Source organism: Salmo trutta, chromosome 2 (genome assembly GCF_901001165.1).
Source record: "Salmo trutta chromosome 2, fSalTru1.1, whole genome shotgun sequence".
Taxonomy (NCBI): domain Eukaryota; kingdom Metazoa; phylum Chordata; class Actinopteri; order Salmoniformes; family Salmonidae; genus Salmo; species Salmo trutta.
This window is the reverse complement of record NC_042958.1, coordinates 62,419,744-62,432,076: the sequence shown is the minus strand read 5'-3', so window position 1 is coordinate 62,432,076 and position 12,333 is coordinate 62,419,744. Positions and strand designations below refer to the sequence as shown.

Sequence of the window (12,333 nt, the reverse complement as noted above, 5' to 3'; positions counted from 1 at the left end):
TGTTGTGTGTGTGTGTGTGTGTGTGGTGTTCCGGTTGTGTGTGTGTGTGTGTGTGTGTGTGTGTGTACCTGGTTTGTGCTGTGTGTGTGTGTGTGTGTGTACCTGGTTGTGTTGTGTGTGTGTGTACCTGTGTTGGTGTGTGTGTACCTGGTTGGGTGTGTGTGTGTACCTGGTTGTGTGGTGTGTGTGTGTGTGTGTGTGTGTGTGTGTGTAACTGGTTGTGTGTGTGTGTGTACTTGGTTGTGTGTGTGTGTGTGTGTGTGTGTGTGTACTGGTTGTGTGCGTGTGTGGTGTGTGTGTGTGTACTGGTTGTGTGTGTGTGTGTGTGTGTGTGTACCTGGTTGTGTGTGTGTGTGTGTGTGTGTGTGTGTACCTGGTTGTGTGTGTGTGTGTGTGTGTGTACCTGGTTGTGTGTGTGTGTGTACCTGGTTGTGTGTGTGTGTGTGTGTGTGTGTGTACCTGGTTGTGTGTGTGTGTGTGTGTGTACCTGGTTGTGTGTGTGTGTGTGTGTGTACCTGGTTGTGTGTGTGTGTGTACCTGGTTGTGTGTGTGTGTGTGTGTGTGTGTACCTGGTTGTGTGTGTGTGTGTGTGTGTACCTGGTTGTGTGTGTGTGTGTGTGTGTGTGTGTGTGTGTACCTGGTTGTGTGCGTGTGTGTACCTGGTTGTGTGCGTGTGTGTACCTGGTTGTGTGTGTGTGTGTACCTGGTTGTGTGTGTGTGTACCTGGTTGTGTGTGTGTGTGTACCTGGTTGTGTGTGTGTGTGTACCTGGTTGTGTGTGTGTGTGTACCTGGTTGTGTGTGTGTGTGTGTGTGTGTACCTGGTTGTGTGTGTGTGTGTACCTGGTTGTGTGCGTTGAGCTCCTGGTTCTCCCTCTGACACTGTCTGAGGGCCTGTCTCTCAGCCTCTAGGGCCTGGGCCAGGTGGGCGTTCTCCAGACACTTCTGAGAGTACTGCTCCGACAACACCTCCAGCTCCCTCTGGATCGACTGCAGCTCCTCCCTGAGACACAGTCACGTGTACATACAGTGCCTTCAGAAAGTATTCATACCCCTTTACTTATTCCACATTTTGCTGTGTTACAACATTAATTAAAAATGTATAAAAATATATATATTTCTCACCCATCTACAAACAATACCCCATAATGACAAAGTGAAAACATGTTTAGATATTTTTTTGAATGAAATATTGAAAATGAAATACAGAAATCTAATTGACATAAGTATTCACACCACTGAGTCAATACATGTTAGAGTTAAATAAAGGTTAAATAAAAGAAAATAATAATCTTAGGCAGTGATTACAGCTGGGTGTCTTTCTGGGTAAGTCTAAGAGATTTGCACACCCGTATTGTGCAATATTTGCCCATTATTCTTTTCAAAATTCTTTAAGCTCTGTCAAGATCGTTGCTAGACAACCATTTAAGTCTTGCCATCAATTTTCAAGCAGATTTATGTCAAAACTGTAACTAGGCAACTCAGGAACATTCATTGTCTTCTTGGTAAGCAACTCTGGTGTAGATTTGGCCTTGTATTTTAGGATATTGTGCTGCTGAAAGGTGAATTAATCTCCCAGTGTCTGGTGGAAAGCAGACTGAACAAGGTTTTCCTCTAGGATTTTGCCTGTGCATAGCTCAATTCAGTTTTTTTTAATCCTGAAAAACTCCACAGTCCCTAACAATTACAAGCATTCCCATAACATGATGCAGCCAGCACTATGCTTATATGGAAAGTCGTACTCCGTAATGTTTTGTATTGGATTTGCCCCAAACAATTCAAATCTTATTGGTGACATACACATATTTAGCAGATGTTATTGCGGGTGTAGCGAAATGCTTGTGTTCCTAACTCCAACAGTGTAGAAGTATATAACAATTCACAACAAAAATAAAATAATGGAATTAAGAAATATATAAATATTTGGATGATCTATGTCGGAGTAGCAATGACTAAAATACAGTAGAATAGAATACAGTATATACACATATGAAATGTGTAAAGTAGTATGCAAACATTATTAAACAGACTATTGTGCCATTATTAAAGTGACCAGTGACTCCATGTCTATGTACAGTACCAGTCAAAAGTTGACACCTACAAATGTTTCTTTATTTTTTACTATTTTCTACAGTGTAGAACAATTGTGAAGACATCAACACTATGAAATAACACACATGGAATCATATAGCTTATATTTGAGATTCTTCAAAGTAGCCCCCCTATGCCTTGATGACAGCTTTGCACACTCTTAGGGGCCAAGCACGAGTACTAGTCAATGAACCTCGGTAGCGTTTTCCTCAAATTTGCTTTGTTAAAACCGGCAGCTACAATAAATGCGGCCTCAGGATATGAGGTTTACAGTTCGCACAAAGTCCAGTGTAGTTCCTTGAGGGCCGTAGTGGTATCGGCTTGAGGGGGAATATACAAGGACGTGACTATAACCAAAGAGAATTCTCTTGGGAGGTAATGCGGTCAGCATTTGATTGTGAGGTATTCTAGGTCGGGTTTCTGTACGTTATCTTCTTCCCGGAGAGTTCTTTATTCCTGTCTGGGCGATGTACTGAGAACCCAGCTGGCTGTATGGATGGGGAAAGTATATCCAGAGAGAGCCATGATTCCGTGAAACAGAGAATGTTACAGTCCCTGATGTCTCTCACGAAGGAGATCCTCGAAGAGGAGATCCACGAAGGAGATCTACTTTATTGTCCGGATACTGAAGCGAATAACATACCCGGAAGTGGTAGATGGTGTGCACACATCCTGAGTCCGAATACTTCTTCTCCACCGGTGGCATCTTGGAGCAGCCTCTGGGATCGGTTCAATTGCCCTGGGGGGTACGAACAAAGGATCCAATTTGGGAAAGTCGTATTCCTGGTCTTAATGTTGGTGAGTTACCGCCGCTCTGATATCCGAAAGTTCTTTCCGGCTCTATGTAATAACACAAAAAACATTCTGGGCTAATAATGTAAGAAAATAACACAAAAAAACCCGAAATCCTCCAAAGTTGCTTAGGAGCTAGAAGCAGAGCTGCCATGTCTGTCGGCACCATCTTTTTGTTCTGAACACAAAGTGTTAATTGCTTTGCCACATTCTTTGCAGTATTACTTTAGTGTCTTTGTTGTACAGGCTTCTTTCTTCTCACACTGTCAACTGGGTTAGTATTCTGGAGTAACTACAATGTTGTTGAGCCATCCTGATGCAGCCACCCCCATGCTTGAAAATATGAAAAGATCTCTGTGATGTGTTGTTTTGGATTCGCCCCAAACATAACACTTTGTATTTTTTATTCTGTACAGGCTTCTTTCTTTTCACTCTGTCATTTAGGTTAGTATTGTGGAGTAACTACAATGTTGTTGATCCATCCTCAGTTTTCTCCTAGCGCAGCATTGGCCTCGTGGTGAAATCCCTGAGCAGTTTCCTTCCTCTCTGTCAACTGAGTTAGGAAGGACGCCTGTATCTTTGTAGTGACTGGGTGTATTGATACACCATCCAAAGTGTTATTAATAACTTCCCCATGCTCAAAGGGATAGTCAATGTCTGCTTTTAAAAAAAAAAATGTACCAATAGATGCCCTACTTTCTGAGGCTACTTTCTGAGGCCGTACTCCCTGGTCTTCGTGGTTGAATCTGTTTTAGAAATTCACTGCTCGACTGAAGGACCTTACAGTATGTGGGGTACAGAGATGAGGTGGTCATTCAAAAATCATGTTAAACACTATTATTGCACAAAAACTGAGTCCAAGCAACTTATTATGTGACTTGTTTAGCAAATGTTTTACTCCTGAACTTATTTAGGCTTGCCATAACAATGGGATTGAATACGTATTGACTGAAGACATTTCAGCTTTTCATTTTTAACACGTTTGTAAAATTAAAAAAAAACGTAAATCCACTTTGACATTATTGTGTGTAGACCAGTGACAAACAATTTATATTTAATACATTTTAAATTCAGGCTGTAACACAACAAAATGTGGAAAAGGTCAAGGGGTGTGAATACTTTGAAGACATTCACAAAGCATAACAACCCCCTTCCCCGAAGAGACTTCCATATTTTTACCAGTTGCCACTCTCACCTTGTGGCAAATGCACCAGTAAAAAGGTCTAGCTATACAAGTCAGTTTTGATTGATTGGCTACCTATGAGCCCCCATATACACTAAACACCACATGTATTTAGAAAGTGAAGCTAACATTTTTAATAAGTCTCTATACTCCAGCATTTTTGATTTGAGATCAAATGTTTCATGAGTCGACGGTACAGAATGTCACCTTTTATTTTAGGGTATTTTCAAACATCTGTTTTACTGTTTATAAAAGAAAGCCCTATGTATCTATTCCTCCCATTTGAAGAAGTCGTAAGTATTTGGACAAATTCACTTATAGTGTATTAAAGTAGTTAAAAGTTCAGTATTTGGTCCCATATTCCTAGCACGCAATGACTACATCAAGCTTGTGACTCTACAAACTCATTGAATGCATTTGCTGTTTGTTTTGGGTTATGTTTTGCCCAACAGGAACTGAATGGAGAAAGATGAATTGTTTGTTATAATTACCCTAGTCAATTCTAAAAGCCATAACTGGAGCAAGGTACAGGTAACTGCCAAAATAAAGGAACTATATGAGGGATACAAAGTATATTGACAGCAGGTGGTTCCTGAGTTAATTAAGCAATTAAATCATCCCATCATGCTTAGGGTCATGTATAAAAAAATGGCTAGTTGCCCAGCATTTTGGCTACCATGGCTAGAAGAGATCTAAGTGACTTTGAAAGAGGGGTCTCAAAGGAGCATAGGGGGGTTAAAGGGTTTGTTTGCGCGCGTGTGTGTGTGTGTGTGTGTGTGTGTGTGTGTGTGTGTGTGTGTGTGTGTGTGTGTGTGTGTGTGTGTATGTATGTGTGTGTGTCACCAGATCTCAACCCATCTGAACACTAACGGGAGATTCTGGAGCGGTGCCTGAGACGGCGTTTTCCACCATCATCAACAAAACGCCAAGTTATGGAATTCCATGTGGAAGAATGGCGCCGCATCCCTCCAATAGATTTCCGGACATTTGTAGAATCTGTGTCAAGGTGCACTGAAGCTGTTCTGGCGGCCCAACGCTTTATATTGGTGTTTCCTTTATTTTTGCAGTTACCTTTGTTTAATTTGAAAACAGCATAACATTTTCCAATCTCTTAAGTGAGTAGATTCATATTTTGAAGAGCTAAGATGTTTTGGAACACTTCTAAACGCAATGATTAAGAAAAATCATGAATAAACAATGAATAATGATGAGTGAGAAAAGTACAGAGGCTACAACAAAACATGCTAACCGCTCACCATTACCAACAACAGGGGCGGGGTCTGATCTGTGTGTCTAACTTTCTCACTCATCATTATTCACGATTCATTCATTATTATCATCCATAATCCTGGTAGCATCCACAATAATGTAGAAGTGTTCAGAAACGTCTTCTATTCTTAATTACAATAAAAGTGACTCAAAACACAAAACATTATTCACCCTTTAGTTCCTATTAGGCAAAACATAATCAGAAACACAACCAAAACATACTGCAAATGCATCCAACACGTTTGTAAAGTCAGTCATTGTCTGCAACGATGTAGCCATTGTCTACAAGGATATGGGACCAAATACTAAAACAGTTTACTACTTTAATATACGATAAGTGAATTTGACCAAAAAACGTATGACTTCTTCAAATGTAGGGACTAGATATATAAAGTACCTTCATTTCTAAAAGGCAAAACGGATACAGTATGAATGAAAATACCCTCAAATAAAAGGCAACATTCTGTACAGTCGCCTCATATGACACATTTGCCCAAATACATATGGCGTTGAGTGCCTCTCTATATGGAGCTCACTACGGTCATTCAAATCTCTGCCATCATCTGCTATGTACCAGTTGTGTTCCCAACCAAAATAGGGACTTACTGATACTGCTCGTGCAGCTCGTCGATGTCAGTGCTCAGTCCGCTGATTTGGGAGCGCTGGTTCTTCTCCATTTCCTCTCGGTGTGCGTTCTTCATAGCCTCAATAGCTGGAACACAGAAAGCTAGCGGTCAGAGTCATTACAATTGTAGGCGACGAAAAATCCACCAAATCTGGCAAACACTAGGGATTGGTCAATGCAGGTGCTAATCTTTACCAGCGATGGTGGCGGCCGTCTCTTCAGCCAGTAGCCTCTCCCTCTCCTCCAGTAGTTTGGAGACCTCCCTCTGGTGCTGCCTCTGGAGGTCCTCGACGACCTTGTGGTGGGTCTCCTCCATGGCTGTGAAGCCTCGCTCACACGTAGCCTGGGGGAGAAGGGGTTAATATTGTTGGCAATGTTAAAGCTCCCCATGGCGTAGTAGTATGCTATTAAGGCCTTAAATCATTGAGTGAAGAACACCTACTTATCCTTACCAGATTTATGATGAAATTTAGTATGCTCAAGCGATCGGAGTAATCTAACTTGGGACAGTCTGAGACGTCAGTCCCATTTGTGTTATGTGCTCCGACTAGTCTTCATGGTGCATTATTTACCAGTGCATGCAGAATTACATCTGAGAAAGTCATGCAAGCATTTTTTGATCAGAAGCCAAGCAATGTTAGTATGAGGGAGTGTGTTAAAGGCAGCCAATTTTGTCAGGGCAAAGAAGAGGACATCGAATAAGATTTTAATCTGTCTTTCTCGAAACATGTGTATCAACATTTCTGGAATTGGTTTCAGATACTAAAACAGCATATATTCATAGTTCAGCGTTTAGTATATTTCTCAACATAATGTTGCGTGTTACAGAGACTGGGCATTGTTGTCTGTGTGGGGGTAATATATTATGGTTATAGAGTAACCGGGAGAAAGGTATGGTTCTGAAGCATGAGTGATTACAATGCTGCATTTCAATAGAAGTCATTTGCATTGTATGCTACTTTGTGGATAACAATTATGTTGTAGATCAAACTAATATTTCATTCCATATGAAATCATCCTTACCACATTCTACAAAAGTATCCATGAATGTTTGGCCATGGGAGAAATGGATGAAGTGCCATTTCTGGACCAGTTGATTTCATATGTAATGACCCAAGAATATGGCAAATTATTCTAATAATAATAATAATAATAATAATAATAATAATAATGTTTGCAATTCCCATAGTTTGACTGATTATAACATCCAACTATTCAGTCATGCTCTACTACTGGGCTTACCACATGAAGACTACAATTTACGACGTTAAGAAAGGAAGAACAAAAACCTTTAGACTTTCAAAGTCTCTCTGGTATTTCTCTCTCAGGCTGGCCACATCTCCCTCCAGATGCTTGGTCTCCAGTTCGTCCCTCATGGTGTCCATCTGGGTCTCCAGCTCCTGGATCCTGTCCTTCAGGACTACCATGGGGTCCGTCGCCACCCTAGCCTGACCCTCCTCCCCCTTACCCTGCTCCTCTTCCTCCATGGGCCAAGCCTGCTCAGTGGATGGGGTGACCTCCTCGGGTAGTGGAGACTGAGAGTGGCCCGACTCAGGGCTACTATCGCCCTTGCTTCCGCTATCCTCTTGGTCTTGGATGGAGCGGATGGTCTCTGTGTAGTGGGCGTGCAGCCTCTGGATCTCCTCCTGGTGGACCTGCTGCAGCTCTCGGATCTGCCCCTGGAACTGCTCCTCCAGTCTCCTTAGGTGGCCTTCGTGGCGCTCCTCTATGGTGTCCATGTCCACCAGCAGGACTTCCAGCTTCCGCTGGCTGTCGGCCGTGGTCTCCATCAGGGCCAGCTCGGTGGAGGCCCGGCCCTGCTCCGCCTGACTCAGCTCCAGTTGGTGCCTCTGCCTCAGCTCCTCAGTCTCCCTGTGGAAGCGCTCCTCCAGGAGGGCCAGCCGCTCCTGCTGCTGGGAGAGCTTTTCCACTCGCTGGCCCATTTCCCCTCTCAGGGCCTGATTCTCATCCTGAAGGGAGGCCATTGTACAGGTGAAGCCCTGGCGCTCCTCCTGTAGGGAGGCCTCGTAGCGTTCCCGAATGGCACCAACAGTGCAGGCGTGCTCCTGGACAAGTACGTCCATGCTATGGCCAGCTTGCCGATATCGGACCAAGTCCCGCTCGTGGTCGGCTCTTAGCCTACAGGCTACGTAGGCCACCTGGGCCTGGATAAGCGCCTCACGCATGCAAAGGGAGCCACCTGTGAGGTTGAGGGTGGATTGGTAACTTGAGGTTGCTTGGATAATATTGACTAAGCCAGGATGGCTGCCGCTCTCAATCGCTTGGGAAAATCTGTGGAGGATAGCTGCCTGTCTCTCTAGCTCAGCGGCCAAGTTGTCTCGCCCAACTTGCAGAGATTCAACAGAGTCAACGCTACAAGATGGCACGTCTCCCTCTAAGTGTCTATCCACTACTTCCTCAGCCAAATCCTGTGCCTCCTCCATTTCAATCTGCTCCATATAGGGAGCCAGTTCACTTACGTCAGCTAAACTCTGCTCCTCACTAAAGCCAAACTCATTACTGACGTCTTGAAGGACTTTTCTCAAATCAAGTCTTTCGGGAGCTTGGATAATCTCTTTCAAAGCAGATTCCCTTTGTTGTAAGCTCCCATGGGCTTGGGCCAATTCCCTTTTGAGCATTTTGAACTTCTCCTCATAAAAGCTCTTAAGACTCTGAAGAGAGTGCGATAATTCAGCTTTGACACAGGTGTTATAGATAACAGTAACATTAGCCTCAAGGGACATACTAGCCACTGTTGACTTAACATCTGAGCTTTCTCCCTGCATCAATTCACAATGGGATTCCATTTTCTCCACCTCGGCCCAGAAGGCACTCTCTAACATTAGCTTCCTGGTCAAGACGTCTGCATAAACAATTGCCACACAATCGCCATCACTTCTTTTGATGGACTCAGTCTCTCTACATATCTCGATAAGACGTTGCAAAAGGTCAGAGTCTGGATTCTGTATCAAAAAAGCCATCTTATTCAAAACCATTGCCTCAAAAGACAGTGTTTTGGCAAAGAGTCGTATCGTTTCCTCATCCGATGCTTTGCTCTTGTGAATCTCTTGGGCTTGACTTTGTGTGACCTCTGACGGGTGCTCATTCCATGTCATCCCGCCCTCTCTAATGTACAACGTTGCACTAACTAACTCATTCTCGATCTCAGACAAAGTGTGGAGCTGCAGCCCTGTACTGCCCTGGCAATGACTACTTAGAATACCCCTGACTTTCTCCCTACTGGACTCTACACAGACTAGGGCCTTGGCGTATTGGTGCTTAGCAGCTGTAATCTGACTAACTGGTCCAGGGAGGGCACTGCTGGGTGCCTCTTCTTGTTGGAGTCTAGCATTGAGCTCCTGGAGCTCTGAATCAGTCCCTGCCCAGGAGCCTTGTCCCTCCATCAGACCCTCTGGCTGGTCCACCCGCTGCTCCTCAAGCTTCTGGGTGAGGTCTCTAAGCTTCTCCTCCGTGGCCAGAAGCTTGATCTCCAGGGCAGTTATGATGGAAATAAACTTCTCTGGGTCGCTGCAGTACTGGAATGTAATATCGGAAGAGTTGGTCTCCATGGACGGTTGGAAGTCTTGGCTAATCTCTTCGCTAATGTCTGAGGAAGTGTTGTCTGCATTACTGTTCTCCAGGTCCTCTGATTGGATGTATTTTTGGCACTGAATGCTGGAGAACCGTATCCTCTGCCTTTTCGCTTGAGACTCATCACCGTCTGAGGAGCTCTTCGCCTTGGAACCCAAGTCAAAGGTCAGTGAGGAGTCTGTGTTCGTTGGCAAGGAGTTGGAGAACGACTGGCCCCTTTCCTTGGTTGTTTCCCGAGCATGGAGAGCCCCCTCTTGGGCTCGTTGGCGTTCCATCCGAAGGTCGGCATAGCCCAGCTGCAGGGCATTGAGGTGCTGCTCCAGCTCTGCAATGCGGTCCTCTGCCACCACCAGCTTGGCCTGCAGGTCTGTCTCCGCACTGCAGGCTTCGCTCTGGCCCCTCAGGCCCTCGCCCATCTGGCAAAGCAGCGCTTCCCTGGCCTGAAGCCTCTGCTCCGTCTCCTCCAGGCTGCTACCCAGGGCGGCCATCTTGATGAGGGCCTCGTTCAGGTCCTCCTCCTTGCGCTCCACTAGTCTCTCGTACATCTCCTTGGTCTGTCGTATCTCCTCCTCCTTCTCCTGGAGCACACGGCTGATCTTCTGGAACTCCTCCGACGCCCTCTCATAGGAGTGCTCCAGTGTATAGTAGTCGGCCTCCTCTGTTTCCAGTCGGCTACGGAGTTTGGTCACCTCCCGGTCTGCCTCAGAGATCTGGTTGAGGAGCTCCTGGCAGCGGCAGGTCAGCTGGCCCTTCTCCTCCTCCAGCCTGCGGACGCTCTCCCTCAGCGTCTCCGCCACATCCGTTGTCTGGGCCAAATCCTCCTGCAGCCGAATCACTTCCTCCCTGACCTCGTCTCCATCCGAGGCGCGCATCCCCCTCAGAAGAGCCTCCACCTGCTGCTCCGCCTCCAGCAGCCTCTCCTCCAGCTCTGCCCGCCCAGACTCGGCCTCAGCCAGCCTCCGGGCTAGGCTCTGCCTCTCCCTCTCGTGGCTCTCCTGCAGGGAGCGCTGCTCCGTCCTCAGGCGCTCCTCCTTCAGGGCCTGGCCCTGCTCGGTGGCGCTCAGCCGGCCTGTCACCTCCGCCAGCCTCTCCTGGAGTCTGTGCACCTCCCTCAGGTGGTCCCTCTGCAGGGCCTGCTGGCGCTCCAGATGCCTGAGGGCCTGGCTCCTTTCCAGAAGGCTGGCCTCCACCTCCCGGAGCCTGTGCTCGCTGTCCCTTAGCTGGACCCGCAAAGTGGCGTCACTACGCACCCACTCCTCCTCTTGCTCCCGGGAGCGCTCCTGCTCCAGCTTGAGTTCGTTTCTCATGCGGGCCACGGCCTGCTCGCTGGCCAGGATCTCAGCCATGGCAGAGCTGAGCTTGGCCTGTAGGGCCTGGATGTCAGCCTCGTGGCGTCCAATGGCGTCCTGGGCCTCGGTGTAGCTCCTCCTCAGAGTCTGCACCTGGTGCTGGGCCAGGTCCTGTTTGCGTCGCTGGGCCTCCAGATCATTCTGCAGGTCTTGGTTGAGCTTATGCAGACGTTGCCATGGCGCTCTGTGTGGTGAGGAGGAGGAGGGGGGCGAGGTGCCGCTCTTTAAAAGATTGATGAGACAGTTTGATTAGTGACATCATCTTTTATTTACCCCCACAGTTACGGTGAACCACATCTCTGGGGCTATGAGGAAAAACCCAGGAATTTCATTCCCATCTCAATATAGATTTGATATATTTTGATATCTTTTGAAAAGCTTTGTCCCAAGCTTCCCACTGTGCTTTTTCAGGGTGACCTCAAGGGTGAAAATGGAAAATAACTATAATGAAAAAAATAAAATCCAAACTGGTGAATATAAAGGTGACTGAACAAGATACATATTCAACTGTGAATAGATGGTGAAACTTAAATGAGTAAAATGGTCTCTATTACCCCTGATATTTCAACTCACACATAATTATAATACATGTTGAAGGAAAGAAAGGGCGAATGTGATGAGGAAATGTCCAATGTGCCAGTACAGTGTGGCATCATTACATGTGCGAACGTGGGAACACAAACTGTAAATGAATACAGAGATGAATGCAACCATGCATACTCCCAAACACCCAAAAGTCATGCACAAAAAAAACCAGGCTGAGAGGACAGGATGGCGCGAACGACAAGAAAGAAAAAGCACAGCGGCAAAGCTCCTCTAGGTTCTTACCTTCGGCGTCAAACCAATCATCCCCCCCCCCAGTAGATGTGAGACTCCGTAAAAACAGTTAACGGGAGAAACCATGCCGAGAGCACCACAACCATGCACATCTGTTTTTCAGACTAAGACCCCACACCTGTTAGTAGAATCGCACACGCACAAGTCAAAGACGCCACACGCGCGACATCCTCAACCTATCAGTTTGTATTACGATAAGTGCGAACATTGCCTTCGACTGTAAAATACTGTGTCTCACGCTAAGCTGTTCAGTAATGTAATATACAAACTGAATACGAAACCCTGCTGCGAAAACGAGCCAGAATATCAAACGATAAAAACCCCTCCAAAACATGAAGTCACAGTAAAAAGGGCATATCATTTAAAATGATTTAAAGCGACATGATTGGTAATCTCTCAAGCTGTAATAATAGCCAACTAACTGGAACTAATATCCATCTAATCAGAAGTGATCAGCTACTGTTGGCGTGTGGTACCTGTAGCACGTAGCCCTCCCTGGCACTGTGCTCTCTGCCCCTGGCATCTTCGAGCTGCTCCTGCAGCAGGTTGTTCTGCTCCTGCAGTCTGGCCAGCTCCTTCTGGGTCTGCCCCAGCTGCA

General features: G+C 46.0%; 1 protein-coding gene across 9 annotated transcripts in view; it reads right to left on the bottom strand.

Annotated features, from left to right (window-relative positions):
* Positions 1–12,333, bottom strand: part of LOC115160061 (myosin phosphatase Rho interacting protein) — a 106,076-nt gene that overhangs the window by 13,981 nt on the left and 79,762 nt on the right. For 5 of the 9 annotated variants that reach the window (XM_029710328.1, XM_029710324.1, XM_029710338.1 and 2 more), the window contains 5 exons: positions 12,212–12,328; positions 7,248–11,120; positions 6,154–6,301; positions 5,940–6,045; positions 842–1,001 (listed from right to left, as the gene is read on the bottom strand). In XM_029710328.1, the coding sequence (XP_029566188.1) occupies positions 842–1,001; positions 5,940–6,045; positions 6,154–6,301; positions 7,248–11,120; positions 12,212–12,328 (4,404 nt within the window). The remainder of the gene's footprint in view (positions 1–841; positions 1,002–5,939; positions 6,046–6,153; positions 6,302–7,247; positions 11,121–12,211; positions 12,329–12,333) is intronic. The other 4 variants (XM_029710377.1, XM_029710369.1, XM_029710394.1 and 1 more) reach the window with 1 other exon arrangement.